General features: G+C 37.5%; 1 protein-coding gene and 1 long non-coding RNA gene across 2 annotated transcripts in view; one reads left to right on the forward strand and one right to left on the reverse strand.

Moving 5' to 3' along the window:
- The window catches only part of LOC140166051 (NXPE family member 4-like), a 69,143-nt gene extending 66,970 nt beyond the window's left edge, over nucleotides 1-2,173 (reverse strand). Inside the window, exon 1 of the mRNA XM_072189426.1 lies at nucleotides 1,983-2,173. Within this exon, the coding sequence (XP_072045527.1) occupies nucleotides 1,983-2,159 (177 nt within the window). The 5' untranslated portion in view covers nucleotides 2,160-2,173. The remainder of the gene's footprint in view (nucleotides 1-1,982) is intronic.
- A 10,699-nt stretch (nucleotides 2,174-12,872) lies between these two features.
- On the forward strand, nucleotides 12,873-16,288 carry LOC140165356 (uncharacterized). Its single transcript, XR_011860690.1, has 3 exons — nucleotides 12,873-13,122; nucleotides 15,226-15,313; nucleotides 15,862-16,288. It is a non-coding gene; the product is annotated as an uncharacterized lncRNA (long non-coding RNA).
- The last annotated feature ends 11,185 nt before the right edge of the window (nucleotides 16,289-27,473 follow it).

Consider the following 27,473-nt stretch of genomic DNA (forward strand, 5'->3'; position numbering starts at 1 on the left):
GCAACGCAAGAAAACGACAGCCTTGCTATAATGAGGGCATACATGTGGCTCGTCGTGGGAGAAGAAAACTAGTTGAAAAACATGTTTTCAGGTGCATTAATGAACATATGGAAGAACAATCTAGGTGAGGAGCTTCAATCAGCTTACCGATCAGCACACAGTACCGAAAATGCACTTCTACAAGTTAAAACTGATATCATGTCATATCTGTATAATCAGCAAGGTGTGTTCCTGGTCCTGTTGGACCTATCTTCCGCTTTTGATACGGTTGAGCATCGCGTACTCGTCAAATGGCAAATGAGATCGGCCTCTCTGGGACTGCACTAACGTGGTACAAGTCATATTTTGCTGAAAGATCTACTAAAGTGTGCATTAACGGTACCTTCTCAGACTCACAAGACATGAATTATGGACTCCCACAGGGCTCTCCATTGTTGGACCTGGCTCATTTAAGATCTATACCATACCTACACACAGAAAAATCGGACCTTCATTATGTAAAAAAATACCAAGTAAAATGATGTTGTGTATAATTTCGACAATTTTTTTACACAGGTTAAGTAAAATTTCATCAAAATGTTTTACCAGTTGTTATGTAATTTTAAAATGCACCTATTCGAAAGGCAAAACATACATTGGCCAGATATTTTGCCGAGTTTATGTAGTTTTTACCTATTACAGGTAAGAATATAGCGCCGACCGAAAGCAATCATGGCGGACACGACTTGTATGTGATCGTGTAGCGCATGCCTCCTGAAACATCATTCAAATAGGTAGGTTTCGAAGTCATAAGTTGGAACCAAACTGGAGATTCGTTCGATAAGCTCATGTATGGATATCTTTGAGACATTAAAAATGGCTATTTATGGGTTCATTTACTAGATTTATCAACATTGGAATTGACATTGCAGCGTACGTATTGCCGCGATCATGATTTACGCGCTACGACATTCATTACAGTACGATACTGTACGTACTGTGTACTGCGCCCGGACACTGCGTGTATGGTATAGCAATGTGTGTGTTGAGATAGATAGCGATGTAATACGGTGTAGACGTGATAATGCATTGAAATTACTTTGGTAGGTAGTCCTACAGTACCAAATATGGGAATTAGGCTTGAAGCATTTCAGTGGCTTAGTGTATTATTATAGCATTGTATCGTACATGTAATACATGCGAGAGAGAAATGCTTTACAAATTACATTGAACATTCACTAGATAGCGGGTTGAACTGATAAAAAGGAAAACAAAAACAAAATAAAATATTTCATGCATGCAATTATTGTATTGTTGAACGAATCTGACAGTTGACCAAGATCTGATGACTTCAAATCTATCATGAATTATGTTTCAGCATAAAATAAAACAGAAAGAAAGAAAGAAAGCCCCAATCCTACCTAATAATGAAGTATTTTTTTGCTTAACTGGTATGGTTTTTTTTACAAATTCAAGGTTGTGTGAAAAATACCTATTTGTTATGGGGTTCATATGCTACATAAATGTTATGTATGTTTTACATAAGTTGTGTAAAAAATACATAACAATTATGTAGTAAAATACCTAATAGCCGAGGTAAAAAGATTCTACATAAAAGTTATGTAAATATTTTACTTAATAGCCATAGTATTTTTTTACTTATCTGCTATGTTATTTTTACATTTTTTATGGTTATGTAAACAATACCTATTTGTTTGGGAGTTCATATGCTACCTAATGTTATGTATATTTTTTACATAACCTGTGTAAAAAATTTTCTGTGTGTATTGGCCGCATCGTCAGAAAACATATCAAATGTCATTTCACATGTATGCTGACGACATACAACTTTATACCAGTTTCAATCCTGCTGACACATCTTCCATTCAAACTGCTCTTTCACGGCTAGCTACTTGTGTATCTCCGAGATCAAGCTGTGGATGACAATGAACATGCTCATGTTAAATGACACCAAAACTGAGTTTTTGTTGCCATATACTTACCGTTAGATATGCAATCAAACAACATGCAAATACACAAACAAGTGCACACCTCCGTCTGCTCTTCAAAGTCTTACAGTCCATAATGTTACTGACAACTATAAGCCTACTAAGTATAAAAATATACTTATGTGATATGTATTGCACTATGTAAAAAAAACAGTCTAGGTAGGTTTGCATGCAGACACCCTGTCACAAAGCAATCCCTTTGTGGCCATGAACCCACCTATACACAAAGCATCCTGTCACAATGGACAACTTGACGAATGTTCAACCATGGAAATATAATTATTATTTCCATGGTTCAACAAGTTCACGAGTTGTGATCTGTACTTTGAAACCAGAATCAGCCAAGCATTAACCCCATATTCAGGTGGTGGCGGATGCGATATTGCCATTTTTGACTTCACAAACAATTCTAAATTTGTTATGTGGTGTCAAAGCAAAATTATCTTACTCTAAATCCCTTTGGGGTACGACAAAGTACCCCCACTGTAAGTATGTTAATTTTCCACTTGTATATAATTGCTAACCGTGTATTTTGAATAGGGCTGCCAGCCCTGTATCTTCGCCAGCCTCGTACGTCACGTGTTGCGTGTCCTATGCCGCCTGCACATATTCACTTTATTGATTATCGCCCTCTTTGAGGACCTATAATAATTGACAATAATTTTTGGGGTTTTGGTCAAATTGTGCATGCTAGTTTATCACCCTGATCATGTCAAACTTTAAGTCGGGCGCTGCTTGCGGGTGGAATAAGTATAATTACTGTAAATTATACAAAACATATTACATATGCCAAAATATGGGCTGGAACACATATTTAATGATTTATACTGATTAGAGTCAAGCTGTTAGAATGTCATGCTTTCAAGACATGTTCTAAAACACACTTGAAGCGATCGTTTGCAAAGACGTAATGTGACTACATTATTTTGCTTTTGAAACACAATATACGCTGATACTATTTTTTGAAGAAAAATTGTTTTTTCTAGAAGTAGGTCTATTAGGCTATACCATGTATACTGCCGTCCAATGCCTACGGGATTAGAGAACAACCGATGAGTAGCCTAATACATTAAATTTCAACATTATTAACACTTAGGGCCTATAGTCTCCTCCAAGCACATGAAGTGTATTTCACTTCCCAACTAGGATTACCACAATGTTGCACCAGAATTATGTATTTTGTGTGTGTCGATTTACATAACACGTTACGTAAAATAAATTTTCTCCAATCAGCGAAGTATTTTGGGCTGACATTTTACTTCACTTCATGCAATGATTACACAAACTAGGTAAACTAGTTACAGTTCATATATGTATTTGAAGCATTTACAAAATGGCAAGGTAAAAATTGTTGACAAACTTTTACATTACGTTTTGTTACCTGGAGAGATTAGATCATGTCTCACCTCATTTTTCAACCAAATCGACGGTAATACAGTCATGGACAAAAGTTTGGAATATTTTTATTTCTTTGCATAGCCCTGTTTTTAAGTGAAGATTTCTTACCATCAATGATCCGTCAGCCATGCAAAATGGATCACGGGTCTCTCGCAAGGTCTCAGCAGGGAACTTAATATATTATCGGGAATTGCCTCTCACGCATGATCGCACACAGTGAATGTCCCGTCATACTCCATGGCAAGCGGCAACAGGCAAGACGTATTAACCAATGACAAGCTTCGATTGTGTCCGTTTGTCTGCAAGGCGCGTGCGTCACGCCGGTCAGCGACAAAAGTACCTATGACACAAGCATTTGGTCGGACCTCATCTTTAACATGATAACTGACATAGGTCAATATCCTTCCCGACATGCTTAGTAGCCAAGTCCGTAGAAGATTATTATTCTTGTGGTCCACACGCTATGTACACATTATACATTTGGCCACATTTTATTATACGATAAATACAAATTTATTAAACATGGTAACACATATTCTCTAGCAATCGGTTATACGATGGAACTGGGAGGCATATTATAAATTCGGGATATTAAATATCTTCCTGACCAGCCAGATCAGCGCATGGTCAAAGACGATTCCTTACTAGCCACAGACCGTCCGCTGGAATTAGTTGAACATGAACCATTCGTTATAATGGCTGTTGGTCGGACCTCATCTCTCCACATCGATTGAAAAATTGTAATCTATAATCCCCGACATTGCTCTTATGAACTCACATCCACCTGGTCTTTGGTACCATTACATATCACACATTACGTAATGTAGGTCAATGGCTTCTTATGCCTGACCAATGAACCATTGGGCATCCGCCTTTTCGCAGTTATTTTAGCGATATGATTCATAAGGTTACATAAGCTTTTGCATTATCGTGTGAAGAAACCAGCTTTACTTTGTTGCATCTGTCTGTTGTATACAATATGATCATTGGGTGCGAGTTGAGCGCAGATTTATACGCCCGCGTCATTGACATACGTAATCGCGGCTACATACAGAAGGATATTGGTGCCGCTTTAGGAATTACACAAGGTGCAGTTTCTAAAATTTTGAAGAGACGTCGAGAGACCGTAACTACTACACCTAGACCAAGGTCAGGTCAACCCCGAAAGACAACCGCCAGGGAAGGGTGATCTCTCCTGAAACTTTGCCGCAATGGCCACACGAAGCCTGCATCTCGGCTACGAACAGAATGGCTGAGGTCCATAAACGGGCCTGTCACCAGGAAACTTGTGAACAATAGACTGGTTAGTGCAGGTTTTCTCGCAAAACGATCAATAAGAAAGCCGATACCTCTGCAAAGACATCGGCATATGCGCTTGCATTGGTCACAGAGCCACGTGAATTTGACAGTAGGCCACTGGCGTAATGTGATCTTCAGTGACGAGGCCCGGTTCCTCCTCTACAGACAAGATGGCCGATTCGAGGTCCTTAGACATGTTGGTCAAGTCATGCTTGAGAATTGTATCCTGCATAGAGTCCAGGGAGGTGGTGATGGAATCACAGTATGGGGAGCATTTCACAGTAGGTCAAAATCACACCTTTACGTGCTAGAAGGACACATGAACCAGGACCAATATCTGCATGTCCTTGATACAGTTATGCTTCCGTTTGCAAGAAGAGACTTCGTGAACAATTTCGTGATCCAAGATGACAACACCACGGCGCACAGACCCGACGTGTGAGGGAATTAATTGAAAATGAGAATGTAGAACACCTGGCCTGGCCGACTTTGAGCACAGATATGAACCCTATAGAGAACTTAAATAAATATGTGCAGAAGTATCCCGCGGTTAGGTAACATGGACAACAAACCAATCATCCTGCAGGAACTTAGACACGCCCTCATTGTTTGCTGGCGAGATATTCCACAAGGAACCTTGGCAAACCTGGTCGAGGGCATGCCACGTCGCGTACGTGACCTTGAGCTGGCAAGGGGTGGGCACACCAAATATTGAGTTGTGTTTTCTCAAACAAGAGACTTATCTGAACATGTCACAGTGAGAGTTTAAGTTTTTGTTTAAAAACATTACAGTCTGCTAGTGTCTTCAATCTCATTTTGTGATATACAGAGAGCGCCAAAAAGTGTAGCAATTGTGTAATCCTTCCATTGTAATGAGCTTCCTCGGGTAATTCTTTGTTTAATTGACAAACTGCGTGATGTAAACATCAAAGGACATTTGTATCTTCAATTAAGTTCAACTGAGCACTACTCTAGAACGATAAACCTGTTCCTAATATGTGACCATCCACATCGAAACGCTCGTAAAGTCGGCCCCTGGTCAATTTTGGTTTTTTCCATGTTTAGCAAAATTATTTATATCTTTCATAAGCTTTACAATGACATATCATTTGACTTCAAACGATATCCAGAAGTGGAGTTATGGCTAAACTTTGCTCCTTCAGTAAAAAGGTACATTATTTCGGCGCTACATTATATCTCTTTTTCTACATTGCTGGTATTTAAATCAAATGGTCATAATTGGCGGTCACTTCAAATCATCCCCAAGTCTACGAGGTTCAGGAATGTCCTCTCATTGTTAATTGTTGGTTAACCCACCACTTGAACAGGATTTAGCCAAAGCAAACAAAGACTAAAGCTATTTACTATAAGTATAAGCTTATTATCCTCTTCAACAATAGGATTAAAGATTGGTATATGACTGGACTGAAATGAGAAACTTGTAGGACAATTATTATGTACATTATGAATACAAGCTTTATGCACATTTTGGACTGTAACTAGAAATTCAATTTGCCGACTTTACGAGCGGTTTGAGATGGATGGTCACATATGATTGAAAGCTGCATTTGATACAAAAATAAAAATAATTATTCCAAACTTTTGTCCATGACTGTAACTCTTGTAGTGAGGGATTGAGATTTAACCACAAAATGCCTCAGGCAAAAACCACTTCCTGGGAACTAAATACCACTCAAGGTCATTTTTATGTAACTCATTGACCCATTTGTGTTATATACTGCCTCTAGCTATAACGACATCCTTGTGATCTGGTCAACTCATTGACAGATACGAACTTCAGGAGCGAATTCATTTTTGATCAATTCTCTCCAGGTAGTGAAACGCAATGACATAGATTGTATATAATTTATTTTACATCGTGGTTTTTTTTACGTAACGTGTGAATATTTTTCTGTGTGCACGAAAAATCTTACACGAAAAACCACTGCGCCATCATGCATCCCATTAGGCAAATCATACGCACGGAATCGCTGGCTGGGCCGAGAAACTCCCGTGGCTCACTGGTCGTAGATCTTGTGCGCAGGATATTTTGACTGAGGGGGCACACGATCCTATTCCCCCGAATGACTGCGCCCAAAAAGGTTGATTCAAGCAGTGACCACTCCATCAGTTCTCCCGAATGACCATTTTCACCCGACTGATAGGTCAAACTGGGGCCTGTACCCCCCCCCCCTGCGCACGTCACACAATTCCTGCGTGTACCAAGGGTTAGGGTTAGGGGGTTAGGGTTAGGGTTAGTGTTAGGGTTAGGGTTAGGAGTTAGGGGTTAGGGTAGGGTTATGGGTTGTGGGTTAGGGTTAGGGTTTAGGGGTTAAGTGTTAAGGGTTATGGTTATGGTTATGGTTAGGGTTAGGGGTTATGGGTTAAGGGTTAGGGTTTGGGTTAGGGTTATGGTTGGGGTTAGGGGTTAGGGTTAGGGTTAGGGTTAGAGTTTGCGGTTAGGGTTAGGGTTAGGGTTTGCGGTTAGGATTTAGGGGTTAAGGTTAGGGGTAAGGGTTAGGGGTTAGGGTTAGGGTTAGGGTTAGGGTTGGGGTTAGTGTTGGGGTTGGGGTTGGGGTTAGAGTTCGGGTTAGGATTAGGATTAGGATTAGGAATAGGATAGGGTTATCGATAGGGTTAGGGTTAGGGTAAGTGGGTTAGGGTTAGGGTTAGGGGTTATGGTTAGGGTTGGGGGTTAGTGGGTTAGGGTTAGGATTAGGATTAGTGGGTTAGGGTTATGATTAGGGTTAGGGTTAGGGTTATGGGTTAGGGTTAGGGTTAGTGGTTAGGGTTAGGGGGTTATGGTTATGGTTATGGTTAGGGTTAGGGTTAGAGTTAAGGGTAACTAGACATTTGTTAATGGGCAGGTAGAGTATTGCTGTTTTAATGTTTGACAGGCCGTATGTCTAGTACCAACATATCACAATTTGAGACCGTATCTTGCTTTTACGTGTCTAACCCTAGGGGTCAAAATTTGTACAGAAGTCTATGGGAGAAAACCTTTACCCCCTAGGGTTAGCATCAACGTTTGGTCTAACAATTTTGGCACTGTGGAGCATTTTAAAGAGATTATTGAGATCTGCGATTTGCAAAAATAATCAGGTCAATAGCACATTCCGTTATATAGGGTGCACAACTTATAAGTTCCCCCTACATATTTTTTAAAATAAATCGAAAACTATTTGACAAAATGCAAATCTGTAAAATGATATGGGTAGCCTTATTTGTTTTACACATGTGGACCAAATTTTAGCGTCACACGTCATTGCATTCAGTCACAATGGTTAATAATGTAAAAAAAGGAGACCGTTTTAAACAGTGTTAAAGTTGCATCTGAGTCCATAGGACTCAATTCTCAAACAATACAGTAGGCCAGGGATATTCATGTGTTTGTAAAAGAAAACTTAATCTTTGGTATTCTTCTTCTTCTTGAAAAGCAAAGCAGGTGTTTTAGTCTTTTCTTTTTAATGATAAATGTCTGAGATGGAAGGGATATGTACTGCAGTGAGAATAGACCACATCGCCAGTAGTTCCCAGCAAACACAAAACGTTTTCGACATCATTCGCAAAAGGTTATAAAAAGTTGTCAGAAAACGTTTAAATGTCGGGTTATATTAAGGGTATATTAAGGGTATAAAACGTTTTCATAACATTAAAAATCATTTTTTGATAATCTACTGCTCAGCAAACAAAAAATGTTTTACAGAAAACGTTTAAATGTCGGGTTATATAAAGGGTATAAAAACGTTTTAATAACATTCCAAAAACATTTTTGAAAACTTGATACAATACAAAACATTCTAAACAGAATGTTATTTTGGGGTTGAAAATATATTTTGCGAAAAATGTTTGCCCAAAATATTTGCAATAACGTTTTAAAAACGTTTTCATGACCTTTATATAACCCGACATTTAAATGTTATTTAAACGTTTTGAAAAAAACATTTTAAGAACATTTCTGTGTTTGCTGGGTGCAAATATTTTAACATAATGTTATTTAAGTGTTGACAAAATATTTGGCAAAAAATGTTTGCCAAAATAGTTTACAATAACATTTTTGAAAACATTTAAAAAATATTGTTGTAGTGTGTTTTCATACAAAACGTTTTAAAACGTTTTCATGACCTTAATATAACCCGACATTTTAATGTTATTAAAACGTATTTATGTAAACCAAAAACCAAAATATAACTTATTAAAAACGTTTTTGTGTTTGCTGGGTCATTACATGTGAAAAGTCACATTTTAATAATGCCGCGTTTGCCCGAATTTCTTCGCGGTAGAGCAATAGGTTTGCTGGATGAAAATGTACCGGTGAAAGAAATTGCTCGTCCTATGGGAGTTGCCCCTAATGCAATTCGAAAGTTTGAGAACAAAATTTCAGTTGACAGGAGAGGTGAAAAATCAACCGAGAGCACCTCGTCGACGTGTCACGACTGTTCGTCAGGACATGTCTATACTGAATCTGGCTGAAACCCGTCGAAAAATGTCTGTTAAGTTATTGCGTTTCAATAAATTATGTCGTGCTCGTTTCCCAAACAAATTTGACCTACACATTACGATTTTCATAAGTTGTATCTGAAATTGTCTTTCACCACGTTATCTCTTTACAAACACATGGACAGGTCTAACATACTGTATTGTTTGACAATTGACTCCTATGGACTCAGGTGCAACTTTTAAAACTCCCTCTTTTTTTACATAATGAACCATTGTGGCCAAACGCAATGATGTGTGACACTAAAAATTGGCCCAGATTTGTAAAACAAATAAGGTTACTCATAACTTTTTACGGTTTTACATTTCGTTAAATAATTTTCGATTTATTTCAAAAAGCATTAGGGGGAACTTATAAGTTGTGCACTGTATATGTCTTCTAGAGCCCTGAGTACATGGAACCTCGAAGATTTTTGGACGCTTTGGGGTGGTTCCCGTCATCTGTTTGGTTAAAAATTGAGATCCAAGTAGATCTCGACGAGCTCTACAAGTATCGTCCAATTTATATGTTCAGTTTTTTAGTTTTTTTAGATATAGGCCAAAAAACTCCCAAAATGGTTGACGTTTTTCATGTCTGCGGTATTAGCCAAGTAGCAACTACCAATTTATTAATTACTGTATGGGTTGTTGTTGAGCCAAAAATTTAAAAATTGTCACATTGATTTTTTTTTCAAAGGTCTGTTTGAGTAGATCAAAAGTGACACTGGATTTTGTAAAACAGTCTCTTATACACAGCTTGGCGACGCTGTTGCGCTCGGAGCGATCATGCGTGGCACTTGAAAATGGCCTATACTTGATTTTTGTCAAAATTGTCCTACAGAGTTGGAAAATGTGTCATATGAAAGCTTGTGTTGAGTAGAATAAAAGATTCCACGGGATCACAATTTTGATTCAAATGCACTGTCAAAATGGCGGCTCAAAATCTGGACAAGATGATAACTAAAAGCCGACGATCAGGTAAAAAATTCTAAAAGGAGCGTGACTAGATATTTGCGTTAATTTCATATGTTTAAAACGCATTGAAAACGGCAAATTGCAGTCATAAAATATATAATATTAGTAAATTACCAAAGCGAATGTCAACGTAGGTATGTGGAAAAGAACTGCAATAACAATAAGAAACTATGCGCCCAAAGAGTTGTCTTTGGCATGTCGCTTTTTTGAAATATCACCAAAAATATCAAATTTTGGAAAAACGCCCCAAAATTTAAAACAAACACGAACCTTCCAAAATAAATACATATTCGCACTCGACGGCCCAGTCACTACTATACTTGCCGCTGTGATTTGGGTAATTCGTTGTTTCCCCTCTCCAGATACCCGTACTTCAAGTTCGCACATACCCCATGCCTTAACGAAACCAAAATTGTGAAACGTCAACTACACTCTCAAAATGGCGGCTAAAATTTTGAGGCTTGCATAGAGCTACATTTTCCAAAATTCCCATAGTTTAAAAAGCGTAAATAGTTTCATATGAAAGCTAAAGTTGTCAACGGAACCAAAATAGTGAAATATCAACTACACTGTGAAAATGGCGGCTAAAATTTACACTTAAAGGCCTGCAATGAGCTAAATGTTTCAAAATTGTATGGAACAGAAAATTGGATTGTATAAAAGCGTATGTGCAGTAGACTTAAATGCCCTAGTGGCCAATAAGTGTCATTAATTATACTTTATGAATGGGTAAAAATTGGTCAAATTTGGTCAAAATTGTGTATTTCAGGATAAGGTGTTAGGGTTAAGATTTGGGCAACGGGTTAAGGTAGGGTAATGTTACTGTTAAATGTAAATGGGTTATACCGTACTCTGAATTATCAACTTCGAAATATTTCTCGTATAAGGCGGTACCTCAAATTATAAAAGAAAACTGTCATCGTGTTGTTTTATAGTGAGCCCTTGTGAGCTCCCGCCTCGATTATGGTAACTCGCTGCTTGCTGGTATTAAGGAAGCCCAACTCACGAAAATTCAACGCATTTGCTGCTCGCTTGATTTTCGGTATCCGTAGGCGGGATCCCATATCACCTTATCTCACCGTCTTCATTGGCTCCCAGTCAAGCAGCGAATTAACTTATAAATAACAGTGCCCCCACCTACTTGTCTGACCTAATTTCTTTGTATAACACCCTCACTATTTCCAAGACCAAAAGATCTGCAGGTGACCGTGGGTTCTCAGTGTACGGTCCTCGCCACTGGAATTCACTGCCCACTTCCATCAAAGAGACCCCGTCACTGCAGATCTTTAAAAGGCATCTTAAAACAGGGGAACCCATCGAAATTTCCTGGCAAATAACTGCTCCTCAGCTATTCTCTACCTGGCTGGAACTTTGTTCTTGAGAAATGAATTCCTTGCTGGGAAATTAATTTCAAGCAATCTGGCTAGCAAATTCTTGCAGAAGAAAAAAATCCTGGCTAGGGTCTGGGGCGTTCAAGTCGTGTCAAGCACGTGCCGATTTCAAGGAGCAAAATAAATAGCGCCCCCGAATTAAAATAATTTATTGTTTTGGTTTTGAACAAAGTATTTTGCTGCTTCCACACTACAAACCATTGACTCGCGTATTCATTTCATGCAGTTCAGCTTTATTTCATCTCATCACATATTGGTACAATTAACCAAAGGATAATAAGTAGACATTTGTGTAATTATTATTGTGCAAAATTAACAAATTAATACTCTTGAACAAACATATTATGTATATTAACAATGTGCCGATGCGATATTAAGTTGTTAGCATTCTGGAACGATCAGAAAGGTTATTATGTTGTTCTTGGCCAATATCCTATATATGTTTTGTTTTATAATAATCATTAAGTTCATGATCAATGATTGAATTAAACGAATAACAAGTAGGCATGTTAATGGCAATGATGCTATTGTTTAAACGTTAAAAACACCGATTTGAACGTTGATATTCAAAATGGGACCAAGTTTCAAAAAGTGAGCCGAGGTGGGGGCTTTTAAACTTGCTGCTTTCTTTACGTTGTCAACGGTTTTTTTGGTGGATTTTCTTTCTTTTTATGAATGTAGCCAAGCAACTCTAAGCTTGGAAAGTCATCGGGTTACGAAGTACTCCATAAAACGAATAAAACGAAAAATAGATGTTTGAAATTATGTTATCCTTGATTTATGACAGTAAATAATTTATAAAACTTTATCAGCCGTTTATTTTTAAAACTTGCTGGTCACGTGACCAGCTACCGCGTGACTGTAATGTTAATAGGGATACATATACATTTTAATATACTTCAATTATTCAAGGCAACTAAGAAAATGTAAATATGAACAACACATACCCGTACCCAATGTTGACGATGCCAGCGAGACACAGAGTCAGTCCGATTTACTTCAAATTGAAACTGAGAAATAAATTATGTATACGTGGGGCAATCTAGTTGGATATCTAGTTGGATATCCAAATTTCGCGGTTGATAATTCTTTGTAACCCTGCGGGGCAATCTAGTTGGATTTCCCTATTAAGCGGCGGTTGTTGGCGGTCTTTCGCGGTTTGTAGTTTTAATTTCCCTCATTCTTCATGCCCTACCCTCTATCGGAGGTTAATTTATAGTTTAAGCTTGTTGGATAACTATACTTCGCGGTGCGTGGTTCTTTGTAGCCCTGCGGGGCAATCTAGTTGGACATCCAAATTTCGCGGTTGATAGTCATTTAGAATGACCAGGGTCCTATTTCATAAAGCTCAACTTAGGATTCATCCTAAGTAACTCTTCCTAACTTATTTAGGAAGAGTTCCAATACAATTCATCCTAAGTCAGGACTTATGATTGATCCTAGGATAGGAAGAATCCTATTTTGATTCTTCCTAAATAGTTCAACAGTATGCCATGTATTTGTGGAAGAAGCTAATTTGCATATTCATGAGTTTGCTCCTCTAGAGAAGAAACCAAGATGGCCGCTTTTTCAATGTGCACACAAAAGTGAAAATGGTGAGTAAATTGCCTCAAATCATGGCTTATATGTATGATTTGAGGATTTTTCTTCATTTTCTGCTAGTAAATGACATTATTTTACCTATGTGCTTTTGTCTGGCCATAAAAATGTCAGAAAACGTGAAATTTTAAAGGAAGTAAATCGGCGTCTGTGAGCTTCTGTGGAGGCACACGAAACCCTATGCAAATGTATAGGGTAAACTTCAGCTTTTAATGTCTTCACGGCAGACTCGTATTTATTGAATATAGGCCTTTATTTTTGCTTAGACAGTTTACCATACACATCACGGTCAGGAATTGTGAAGTTTTCAGGCAGTAAATTGCGATAGGGAATAGGGGGGAGTAATTTAAAATATTATTTATTTTATAGGCTCATTGATTGGGCTAGGCACGCAATGCATAATTTTGTACTTTTAAGTTGTTTCAATCATGCATGTACTGCCATGTCCCGATTCCTTTTTCAATCATGCATGTACTGCCATGTCCCGACTATTGTTCCACCGATAGCGTTCACACGTACAATGAGAACTGTTATCGAGATTTTAGGCCTCGTAATTAGCTTTGAGTAAAAGCAACAGAACATTGAAATCAATTAAAATTGTCAACTTCAATTTTATTGAGAGTTTTAGTTTAGGCTTTGTAAAGCCCCGGTGGGGTTACTCAACTTGCAATACTGACCGTACGATCGTTACCAAAATCGAGGAAAAAGGGGTCATTTTTGGGGCTTGTCCATGGACAAAATTGTCTGTGAAATTGGAAAAATAGGGGTGTTTTAGCACACAAAGGTCAGCGAAATTGAATAAAGGCCAAGAGGTTCTTATTATTTTCTCCCGATCCAGTGGAATGATAGCTGGCCAGATAAATAAATCACAGGAATAAATTTGGTTTCCTACTTCGTACTCATCCCGTGATCAATATTGTTCTCGGTTCTATTTCATGCGTAGCCTTAGCATAGATTTGGAGAAATTTTGCAATAATAATTGTTTGGTTTATTTCATGCTGTCAAAAACACCCAATGCTAACGGGTGTAAAGCTTTAAGTTTAAGAGGCCTAAAAATCTTGATAAGATTTTATATTTCAATGTTCCATAAATTAAAAGCTACGGCACATTGAAATCAAGGATTTTATCAAGATTTTTAGGCCTCTTAAACTTAAATTTTTTCAACAGTAGAATCAAGAATTTTAAACTCGTAAACCTTTATGAGGCCTAAAATCTTGATAAAATTGAAATTAAGAATTTTAATTGATTTCAATGTTCCGTAGCTTTTGCACAAAACTTTACAAGGCCTAAAATCTTGCTAAATTCCTTGATTTCAATGTGCCGTAGCTTTTATGGAAAAGTAAAATCAAGGATTTTATCGAGATGTTAGGCCTCGATAAAATTGAAATTGAGAGTTTTAATTGATTCCAATGTTGCGTAGCTTTTATGCAAAGCTTTAGGAGGCCTAAAATCTTGATAAAATCCTTGATTTCAATGTGCCGTAGCTTTTCCGGAACAGTAAAATCAAGAATTGTATCGAGATTTTAGGCCTCATAAATCTTTATTAGGCCTAAAATCTTGATAAAATTGAAATTGAGAATTTTAATTGATTCCAATGTTCCGTAGCTTTTACGCAAACGTTTACGAGGCCTAAAATCTTGATAAAATCAGTAAAATCAAGAATTTTATTGAGATTTTAGGCCCCGTAAAGCTTTATTAGGCCTAAAATCTCAATAAAATTGAAATTGAGAATTTTAATTGATTCCAATGTTCCGTAGCTTTTACGCAAAGCTTTAGGAGGCCTAAAATCTCGATAAAATTCTTGATTTCAATATGCCGTAGCTTTTACGGGAACAGTGAAATCAAGAATTTTATCGAGATTTTAGGCCTCGTAAAGCTTTACTAGGCCTAAAATCTTGAAAAATCCTTGATTTCAATGTGCCGTTGATTTTAAATGTGCTTGTGTGGACATCAGCACATGAGTGAACACTAGCGATTAGAAGCTGAGCCCAATGACCCAGTGGGCAACTGGCAGTCGAGTTTTGAAGCTGCCCTTATAAAGTTTGATTTCTTTTTAAAATTAACTGATCATAATGCTTAATTGTGTGTTTGATTTGCAGTTGATGCTGGTTATCAATGTGTTAAGTGGATTGGTTTGATTTCTATGAAGAGTCTGTGAAGACGCAGTGGTCAGTGGATCTGTCAATGGTAAGTAGAATAATGAATGCAAACAGCAAACCCATGCAGATAAAAGATAACAGAGAATTTAGAACTCTTTATTTACATGTAATGATGAAATCCACAATATGAAGAATGTTGGAGAATTGGGGTAAAATCTCTTGTAAAAATTTACCGTGTATTTCTTTTCAGTATCAGGTCCATGATTTAAATCAAAGTTATTTTTAAAATTTAAAGAAATTCAAAATAAAATTAATTGGGATCTTTTAAAGGTAAACAGACTTCAGTACAAATTATGTAATAATACATGTGTCTGTGTCATGACTTAGAAAGTTGGTCGGTTATATTTTAAGCAGTACGTTTCACAGATTAGGCGTTGGAAAATAATTTTAGATGGTTATTAACTAATTTCATTCGATAAATTGAAAATCACGTTGGCAGAATTCATTGCAAATTGCATAATAGCTAGCTAGCTGAGACCCAGAGACCTATTAAACCTATTTAGAAACATGTCAAAACGTTTTCCATTTAATTCACACTTTTTAATATGTTCTTACTATTTTTGTCTTATTTTACAGGGGCATGATTTAAAAATCAACCTTACAGCTGCCATGGTTGCAGGAGAAACAACACAATTTGTGACTCAAGAGACTGATCATATTCTTGATGATTATGCAATCTACATGTCCCGGCTACATGACTGGTACAAAGTAAATTTTTAAATGACACTATAAATATTAGTATAAGGATTGGATAAATTTATCTCTAAAATTGGAAGTAAATGGCAATACATATTACCTGACTATCTTTAAGATGGACTAGAACTTAAAGTTACAAATGTTACATAATTTACAATTGCAAAATGCACCTACAGGTAAGTGCAATAACACTGTTCATGTCCATGGTTACATGAAAAAATTGTTGTGATATTCTCTCAAGTGGCAGAGCAATTAGGGGCTGTGCAATAATTATGAGCTCTGGTGGGAGAGTAATTTTTTTTTTTTTGGGGGGGAGATATATTGGCGAGCCTGGGGTAGAAATTTCTGGCAAGCCAAGGGGAGGGGGATTTTAACATTCATGGGGGCTGTGCATGTGCAATGAAATTTCCGAACGGCTCTACAAAAATCACTTGCCCCCCTCACGGCCTGCCAAAAATCGCTTGCCCCTCTCAGCCTGCCAAAAAATCTTTGCCCCCTCCCCCCTTGTTCAAACCTTCATTGGTCTAGATACATGTTGCGTGCACAGCGAGCAGGAAAATTTGCATATTTAAGCATTTCCGAACCATTTCCTTTTTTGGTGCCCCATGAATGTATGCCAAAATCGCTACCCCCCACTCGGCTTGTCAAAATTTGCACGCACCTCCCTTTCAGCTGGCCAAAAATGTGTTGCCCCCTCCCACCTGACCCACCAAGGCTCATAATTATTGCACAGCCCCTAAAAACAGTACGGAAACACTTAAATATGCAAATTTGTCCACTTTATACAGCAACACCATGATTTCTATTTTATTTTCACTCCTATCTTTTCTCTGAGTAAAAGAATGGCACTCAGTATTATTTTGAAAATTGAATAGCTTTTTGATGGAGGAATTGTTGTTTTTACTAGCCGTGTGAACGGTGTGATAGAGGTAAGGCAGGTTCAATATTTTGAGTTGTGGATGCTGAATCATGCTGGCACATTTGCGGTAGGCCTATCCATTAAGGCAAAATATTGGACATTCCTACACACAGTTGATGATAGTAAAAACAGAAATTCATATAGTTTATTCTCATTCTTAGTCAATTGAGAGGGGGGTCCATTGGTCTTTGACACTGGTGTAGGAGGTCCCCGATCCAACACTAAGGCCACTACGATTAGAATATTAGTATGTCTTCCTCCAATCCTCGCACAGAATTACTACATGAAGGTCCATGTCTATTAAACGGGGTCTGCGGCAATCATAACATTATGCCTTGTTAGAAAAATAATTATCAAGCATGAATTTCCCACACCAAAATTATCTAAGTGCAATGACGTAATGGTTACTTGTGCTCCATTGTCGTCCGCCTTCATTGTATTACTGAGACGTCATTGCACTCGACGTTTTTATGGTCACTATGAGTTTGTTTTAAATAAAACCATGTGATTCATGCTTGATAATTATTTTTCTTATATATGTGACTCCTCGCCACAACTGAGCCCGGATGTCGCCAATCATCATTTTTGAGATATTCAACCAAAATATTCTGCTTGAAATTAGCTTTAAAATGATGTATATCATGTCTATAGTACTTGACATTTAAGTAGTGAAAATCAATAAAACAGTCAATAAATCCTTTCTTTCCTATTGTTTATTGTTAAGTTCGATGGAGCATATCTCAATAGTGGCACTGGCGACATCCGGGCTCAGTTGAGCGAGGAGTCACATATAAGGCATAATGTTGTGATTGCCGGAGACTTCTTTTAAAGAGGAACCCCCGCCAGAGCAGTTCTTCTGGGGTGAACCAAACCTGCCTGGTTATAAAATTAATCAGTGACAAGGTCATCTCTGAATTTGATAGGTGCTAATTGATGCAATTGCCAATAACATTAAAACATCAATTAGCCCTTGTCAAATTCAGAGATAACCTTGTCACTGATTAATTTGATAACATTGCAGATTTGGTTCACCCCAGAACTGCTCTGGTGGGGCTTCTCTAAAGGTTATCATAACAATCAAAATGTGAAGCAAGTTTGTAGTGAACGTTTATGCAATAAATAAAATGATTTCCAAAATGTACTTATGATTTGAAGTTGCATTATGTTTTGTGTGTTTTAGTGTTTTTGATAATTGGTATAAAAACTACTTAAGGTTATAGACCAAATCACCCACCACTAATTGCAACAGAATCCATTTTGCATCCATCTCCCAAAAGCTAACACAAAAGCATATCAAAAGTCCTCAAAAATCCAAGTAGTGGAACACTGCCTAATTTGCATAAATCCAAAATGGCCGTTTATGCAGGGAGGGGGTGAAATTTCAAATTTGGTCAAATCTTGCTAAAAACCACAATGTATTCCTCTCGACCAGTTGGATTAAAATTGGAGCATATTTCCATTGTAAACGACTGTGGACCCAAAATGTGACCTTTGACCTGTTTGCCTATAACTCAAGAACTTTATGTCAGAGACTGGAAAAACTATACTTTGTCTGTATCCTTATGATGAGAGCAAAACATTGGTATGGTTTCTAACAAGATTTGATTTGACCAACTTTGAAATTTCACCTCTGCATAAGCGGCCATTTTGGATTTATGCAAATTAGGCACTGTTCCACTACTTGGACTTTTGATATTTTCTTTAATAATAATAGGCCTATACTTTTCTGAAATGAATGGTGATGGTGATTAAATGGTTTCTGTTGCAGTTGAAGAAGAAAGACACAAGACAACCAAACTTTTGTGCGGAATGACCACGGAATAATTTTATGGCTCAATAATACTGAATAAAAAACACATAAAACACAAAGCCGTATATACACAGGCTATCTGTGCAATGTTAAACACAAGAGCACCTTTAAATTCTGAATTACCAACTGTCACCGTCATACACAGGCGAACGAATAAAAACATATACTTTCAACATGTACTTACTGTTTATGCTGTCGCGATACTACACGGACGACTAAATATAACAATTTGTAGCAAATCACAATAGTCCCTAAAAGCTTAAAAGTTTTTTCCCAACCCCTATTTGTTCCCGAAGGGGCCAACCGGGGATTTGAGGTGCGCGAATCCGGATTCGTGCAACTAGAATTCCCGACCACCAACCCCGCAAGGGCCGGGCGCAAGGGCCGAAACCATGAGTCCTAATAAAAGAAGACCTTTGAACTAGCAAAAATAACTCGATCGCTCTCCCTATGGTGAGTTTAAACTGCGTATAGACCAATATTGTTCAAATGGTGGCATTCCCATACGTAAAGACAAATGACAAGCCCCTGTTGCATTGACTCACTCTTGGCGCATGCAATGGTTCCTGATATCATGAGTGGGGTACATCCTGATTTCGTGCATGTTTGATAGATGTGTCAAAACGGCATAGGATGCGCCTCAGCCTTCTGTGGGAGAAGCTGCCTGACCAGCCCTAACCCCGGGCAGTTGCGGGGCGCTTTCAGTCCAAGTACTTCTCCCAGTACTACCACCACTAGCTCACCAGGCAAGTAATCACAGACGCCTGTCCTGTGATTACTCTACTGTTTATGGTTAGCTATTATCAACCTTGACATACCTGTAAACTTTCATATTTGAATTCCTAAAAATAACGGAGTTAGACTAATTTTTTACCAAATCTGTGGATTTTAAACATGTTACCATGGCAACAGAAGATAGCGAAAATATATGTTTCACTTTTTTGACTATATATGTATAGCTTTGATCAACCTTGACACACCTGCAAAATTTCAGGTTCGAGTTCCTAAAAATAACGGAGTTAGACTCATTTTGGACCAAATTTGTGGATTTTAAACACGTTACCATGGCAACAGAACATAACGGAAACATATGTGTCACTTTACTCTACTGTTTATGGTTAGCTATTATCAACCTTGACATACCTGTAAACTTTCAGATTTGAATTCCTAAAAATAACGGAGTTAGACTAATTTTTTACCAAATCTGTGGATTTTAAACATGTTACCATGGCAACAGAAGATAGCGAAAATATATGTTTCACTTTACTCTGCTGTTTATGGTTAGCTATTATCAACCTTGGCATATCTGTAAACTTTCAGATTTGAATTCCTAAAAATAACGGAGTTAGACTAATTTTTTACCAAATCTGTGGATTTTAAACATGTTACCATGGCAACAGAAGATAGCGAAAATATATGTTTCACTTTTTTGACTATAAATGTATAGCTTTGATCAACCTTGACACACCTGCAAAATTTCAGGTTCGAGTTCCTAAAAATAACGGAGTTAGACTCATTTTGGACCAAATTTGTGGATTTTAAACACGTTACCATGGCAACAGAAGATAACGAAAACATATGTGTCACTTTACTCTACTGTTTATGGTTAGCTATTATCAACCTTGACATACCTGTAAAGTTTCAGATTTGAATTCCTAAAAATAACGGAGATAGACTAGTTTTTTACCAAATCTGTGGATTTGTAACATGTTACCATGGCAACAGAAGATAGCAAAAATTTATGTTTCACTTTATTTTACTATATATGGTTATCCTTTATCAACCTTGACACACCTGCAAATTTTCAGGTTCGAATTCATAAAAATAACGGAGTTAGACTAATTTTTACCAAATCTGTGGATTTTAAACATGTTACCATGGCAACAGAAGATAGCGAAAATATATGTTTCACTTTTTTGACAATATATGTATAGCTTTGATCAACCTTGACACACCTGCAAAATTTTAGGATTGAGTTCCTAAAAATAACGGAGTTAGACTCATTTTTTACCAAATCTGTGGATTTTAAACATGTTACCATGACAACAGAAGATAGTGAAAATATAAGATTCACATTATTTTACTATAGATAGTAAGTTTATATCAACCTTGACATATCTGCAAAGTTTCAGATCCAAGTTTCAAAAAATAACGGAGTTAGACTCATTTAAACCCTTTTCCCCCTTGATTTTCATCAAAATCACAAAAATCATGTTTTTTTGACGTTTTAGCTAAGATAGGGACTCTAGGAAGAATCATATAAAGTTAGGACACCTCCTGACCCCTTCCTAAGTTAGGAAGAAACTTAGGAAGGATATTCTTCCTAAGTTGCTTTATAATATAGAAGATAGGATCAATCCTAAAGTTAGGAAGAGTTCAAGACTTAGGAAGAATCAATTCATCCTAAGTCCCACTTAGGATGAATCCTAAGTTTTATGAAATAGGACCCAGGTGTCTTGTTATGATAGTTGGATAGAACATCCCATGGGACATCTGAAAAGTGAAGTCTTGAGTGTCGTGAGCGGTGGAGCGTGACATCTGAGGTCAATGACCTCAAATCTGACCCGTTTTCCTGTATAATTCGTATTATGCATGCCATTTATTAACAACAGCCTCGATTTTCACATTTTTGGTGTCTAATGAAAGATAATGAAATTATCTATTAAACAAAACCAATATCAATGAGATTTAACAATGTTCCGACCCTAATTTTGAGCCAAAAAAGGCAAAATTTAGCATTTTTACCCATATTTTGCAAATTGACCTGACATAAAACTTATAATTTCCTGAAAAACGTGGGTGCATTACTTAAACATTCTTGCTCAAAAACTTACCCATTATGTTCACAAAAAGATGACCAAAAACAATGTGTGTAGGTAAAGTCGTTTTTGGGCATGGACATTTAAAGTGCAATGACCTCTTAAATTGACTATGTAAGAGGTTTTCTGCACATATAGACTGTGCGCTATGCTAACCTCACTCCTCCAGGGAGATTTATGGAAGCAGGTATTTTTGGGACCCTAATGCATTGAGGTTTTGAAATCCGCTTGCCTGCACTTTGGCCAGCGGTGGGTGAGGCAGTGAGGGCGCTTTTTTTTCAAAATGGCCGCCAAAATCACAAAAATCAACATAACTAGGCCAGTGAAGCTCCTAGCAGCATAATTATGATGTCTACACCCATGTCTTTAGGGTCAAGGAATCCTATAGTATCACTTACATCAACAGGGGACCTAAATTTTCAAGATGGCTGCCAAAATTTCAAAATGGCCGACATTGAAAATGAAAATTATCTATATCTCAGTCCTTGAAGCTCCTGCAAGCATAATTTTGATGTCTATACCCATGTTTGCAGGATCAAGGAGTCCAATAAAATCACTAAGAACAGCCCAGGACACAAATTCCAAGATGGCTGCCACTGAATTTTAAAATGGCTGCCATTTAAATCAATTTTGTCTATATCTCAGTCGTTGAAGCTCTAAGGAGCATGCCTCTAATGCATTATGCCGTATTGTCGGAATCAAGGATTCCAGCCAATACATTTAGGTTTTTAAATCCGTTCGCCTTCACATTGAAGGCGGTGGGTGAGGCGGTGAGAGCGCTTTTTCAAAATGGCATCAATAATGACACCATAAATAATCAATGACATGACTATTACCTAAACACAAGAAGTATCAAAGCCGAGATAATTGATGAAAAGTGTGCTCAGCCTGCATAGACTTGTACATGGTAACCCATCCTAATTGGGGTATTTATTAGTGTTTGCGGGTTAGAATAGTTGTGTTTTATGTTTTTAATAGGAAGATATAGTATCCATTGACCTTCCTGTGGTGAAAACTCCATTTCTCAAAAACTGTTAGTTAGGCCCTTTTGCCACGGTAGGGCATAATAGCTGTCCTGTGAACATTTGACAATATATTATATATTGTACTCACATACACATGTCAGCTACACATGGCAGTTATTGCACTTACCCACTCACTTTGGCACTCAACAGTCGATGTCCCAACTCCAAGATCAACAACTAATCTAATCATATTCAGTAACTCTATTTGTAAAAGGATTAATTCTAACAAAAAAATGAAACGATAACCAAGAGTAGCTTGATGACGTAGCTCCCAGTTGCTGATTGGTGCTGGAGTTACTGTACTGGTGATACTGGTGTTGATACAGTAGCTCCCAATTGCTGGTTGGTACTGGGGTATCTATCTACTATTGGTATTGGTGATGATAAAGTACCTACCAACTGATTGTTGCTGGGTTTAGCTATCTACTGTTGATATTGGCGTTGATGAAGTAACTTCCTATTGCTGATTGGTGTTGATGAAGCAGCTTTCAATTGAAGTAAATGTTCATTGGCGCTAAGGTAGCCATCTACTGCAAATATTGGTGTTGACGAAGTAGCTACCAATAATTGCTGCTTGTTGATGTGTTAGCCATCTACTGCTGACATAGGTGTTGATGAAGCTAGCTTCCTTTTGCTGATTGTGTTGATGAAGTAGCTTTCAATTGTTCATTTGCGCTAAGGTTGCTACCTACTGCTGATATTGGTGTTGATGAATAAGCTTTTATTTGTTCATTGGCTCTAATGTAGCCATCTACTGCTGATATTGGTCTTGAAGAAGTAGCTTCATATTGCTGATTGCTGCTGGGTTAACTATCTACTGCTGATATTGGTGTTGATGAAGTAGCTTCCAATTGCTGATTGTGGTTGATGAAGTAGCTTTCAGCCTTATTGTTCATTGGCTCTAAGCTAGCTATCTACTGCTGATATTGGTGTTGATATAGTAGCTCCCAATTGCTGATTGTTGCTAATGTAGCTATCCACTACTGATATTGGTGTTGATGAAGTAGCTTCCAACAGACGGCCTGAAGATGCACCTAGGATAAGGTGTGAAACTGTTGCCTCTCAAAACCGTGATTCCAGTTGAATAGTTTAAAAAATCTAATTTTATAATATCAGCAGTAGATACCCAACACCTGTCAACAATAGGGAGCTACTTCATAAACGCCATTGACAACAATAAGCACCAATCAGCAATAGGGCTTCACGAACACGGATATCAGTAGTTGAAAGCTAGCTTAGAAACAATCAGCAATTGGAAGCTACATATTGCTGATATAGAAGTAGCTTCATATTGCTGATTGCTGCTGGGTTAACTATCTACTGCTGATATTGGTGTTGATGAAGTAGCTTCCAATTGCTGATTGTTGTTGATGAAGTAGCTTTCAGCCTTATTGTTCATTGGCCTAAGCTAGCAATCTACTGCTGATATTGGTGTTTCTTATAGTAGCTCCCAATTGCTGATTGTTGCTAATGTAGCTATCCACTACTGATATTGGTGTTGATGAAGTAGCTTCCAACAGACGGCCTGAAGATGCACCTAGGATAAGGTGTGAAACTGTTGCCTCTCAAAACCGTGATTCCAGTTGAATAGTTTTAAAAATCTAATTTTATGATATCAGCTGTAGATACCCAACACCTGTCAACAATAGGGAGCTACTTCATAAACGCCATTGACACCAGTAAGCACCAATCAGCAATAGAGCTTCACGAACACGGATATCAGTAGTTGAAAGCTAGCTTAGAAACAATCAGCAATTAGAAGCTACTTCATCAACACCAATATCTGTAGTGGATAGCTACATTAGCAACAATCGGCAATTTGGAGCTACTATATCAACACCAATATCAGCAGTAGATAGCTAGCTTAGAGCCAATGAACAATAAGGCTGAAAGCTACTTCATCAACAACAATCAGCAATTGGAAGCTACTTCATCAACACCAATATCAGCAGTAGATAGCTAACCCAGCAGCAATCAGCAATATGAAGCTACTTCTTCAAGACCAATATCAGCAGTAGATGGCTACATTAGAGCCAATGAACAATTGAAAGCTTATTCATCAACACCTATATCAGCAGTAGATAGCTGCCTTATTGCTAGTGAACAATTGAAAGCTACTTCATCAACACTATCAGCAAAAGGAAGCTAGCTTCATCAACACCTATGTCAGCAGTAGATGGCTAACACATCAACAAGCAGCAATTATTGGTAGCTACTTCGTCAACACCAATATGTGCAGTAGATGGCTACCTTAGCGCCAATGAACATTTACTACAATTGAAAGCTGCTTCATCAACACCAATCAGCAATATAGGAAGTTACTTCATCAACGCCAATATCAACAGTAGATAGCTAAACCCAGCAACAATCAGTTGATAGCTACTTGATCATCACCAACACCAGCAGTAGATAGATACCCCAGTACCAACCAGCAATTGGGAGCTACTGTATCAACACCAGTATCACCAGTACAGTAAAACCCAGCACCAATCAGCAACTGGGAGCTACGTCATCAAGCTACTCTTAGCCATCGTTTCATTTTTTTCCCTAGAATTAATCCTTTTACAAAATAGAGTTACTGAATATGATTAGATTAGTTGTTGATCTTGGAGTTGGGACATCGACTGTTGAGTGCCCAAGTGGGTAAGTGCAATAGCTGCCATGTGTAGCTGACATGTGTATATGAGTACAATATATAATATATTGCCAAATGTTCACAGGACAGCTATTGCACTTACCCACTTATACTACTAAGGCTTTGATACTTCTTGTATTTAGGTAATAGACATATCGTTGATTATTTATTGTGTCATTATTGATGCCATTTTGAAAAAGCGCTCTCACCGCCTCACCCACCGCTGGCCAATGTGAAGGCAAACGGATTTCAAAACCTCAATGCATTAGGGTCCCAAAAATATCTGCCTCCATAAATCCCCCTAGGGGGGAGTGGGGTTAGCATAGCTTACAGTCTATATGTGCAGAAAACCTCTTACATAGTAAATTTAAGAGGTCATTGCACTTTAAATGTCCTTGCCCAAAAACGACTTTACCCACACACATTGTTTTTGGTCATCTTTTTGTGAACATAATGGGTCAGTTTTTGAGTAAGAATGTTTAAGTAATACATTCACGCCTTTTAGGAAATTATAAGTTTTATGTCAGGTCAATTTGCAAAATGTGGGTAAAAATGCTAAATTTTGACATTTTTGGCTCAAAATTAGGGTCGAAACATTGTTAAATCCCATTGATATTGGTTTTGTTTGATAGATAATTTCAATATCTTTCATTAGACATCAAAAATGTGAAAATCGAGGCTGTTGTTAATAAATGGCATGCATAATACGAATTATACAGGAAAACGGTTCAAATTTGAGGTCATTGACCTCTGATGTCACGCTCCACCGCTCACGACACTCAAGACTTCACTTTTCAGATGTCCAATGGGATGTTTTATCCAACTATCATAACAAGACACCTGGTCATTTTTGTCAAAGAAATTCTTGCTATCTCTTGGTGCACGTCCAAGGTGCGTTCACGCCAATTTACCCTGTATAATGCAATGAATTGTGTGCAGTATAGATTCCATATCTTCAGTTTTCCAAGATGCATATGCCTGATAATGCCTAACGTTCTGCATTTCAGCATGTCACACATTTTACGCATAATGTGTAAAGTAAAGTAATTTACACAACTTAGTGGCAAAATATGTCCAAAGCCATGATTGTGTAAAATATTTGACCCCATTTCTGTGTTAAAATTTTACACAATTCTTGAGTAAAATGGTTACCACTCTTGAAATTTGTAAAGTTTACCCAAAAATGCGGTTCAGAGGGAACAACCAAATTTATTTTGTAAAACCTTACTCAACTAATTGTGTAAAACCTTACATAGCTAATTGTGTGAACTTTTACAACTAATTGTGTAAAATAGTACTCAATAATGGGGTAAAGTTTTACGTTTTCAAAATTTTGTAAAGTTTACCCAAAACATTTGGTTGTTCCCTGACGGTGAACCGTGCTGATTTGTATTTTTTTACCATTATTGTGAAATTTTTTTTAAGAGTGTAGCTAAGTAACCGGGAATAATCACCGAACAGGTAGAATCACTGAAAAGGTAAATTTTATTTAACTAAAGGGTGACCTTTCTTTCTTCTCATTATTTTGTTCCCATTTTTATCCCGTTTCCATTGAACTGATTGAACTTATTTTATTTATCTATTTTAGCTTCCTTCCGTTTTTAATTCTTATATTTTCTGATTGGTTTCATTTTTTTCCTCACTTTATTTTGTTCCCGTTTTCATTTTGTAATTGGGGGATGCATGCGCGTATTTGGTTTTTTTTTTTGTGTGTGCTTTGGGGGCGCCAGGCAGGAGGGGTAAAAGTAGCCAAAACTAAGGGGCGGCGGAAGAAGAAGGGGCGACAAACGAAGGGGCGGCGGAAGAAGAAGGGGCGGCAAAAAGAATAAGTAAAGAAAAAAGGGCGGAAAAATTTGAAAAGTATAAAAAATTCTTTAAAAATTGTACTATACATCAAAATATGTTGGCTTTAATCCTTTTTTTTTTTTTTTTTTTTTGCTCTTTTTCAAACCACCGAAAAAATTGGGTCAACCTTTTCTGGCTGTTGAGGAAGGGGGCGGCAAAATTGAATTTTCTTCAGCCCCCCGGGGTAGGAGCGGCCACGGTACGCTACTGGGATGGGCCTTCGAAATATTTTGTACGGAGATATGTCACGCAGACTTTCGGGTGCTGACTTTACTAGTATTATGCCTACTACTTTCTGCAACTTTTAAATTCGGGTATTTTTCTGTAAAAGCACTACTGTGTTGTTAATATCGAACGACATTTGACGAATGGGGTATCAAAATGCGTGTAAATAAATCATCCTTCTCTCTATGTTGAAATATTGTGAAAACAATTATTA

The sequence above is a fragment of the Amphiura filiformis genome, chromosome 12, assembly GCF_039555335.1.
Source record: "Amphiura filiformis chromosome 12, Afil_fr2py, whole genome shotgun sequence".
In the NCBI taxonomy this organism is placed as follows: domain Eukaryota; kingdom Metazoa; phylum Echinodermata; class Ophiuroidea; order Amphilepidida; family Amphiuridae; genus Amphiura; species Amphiura filiformis.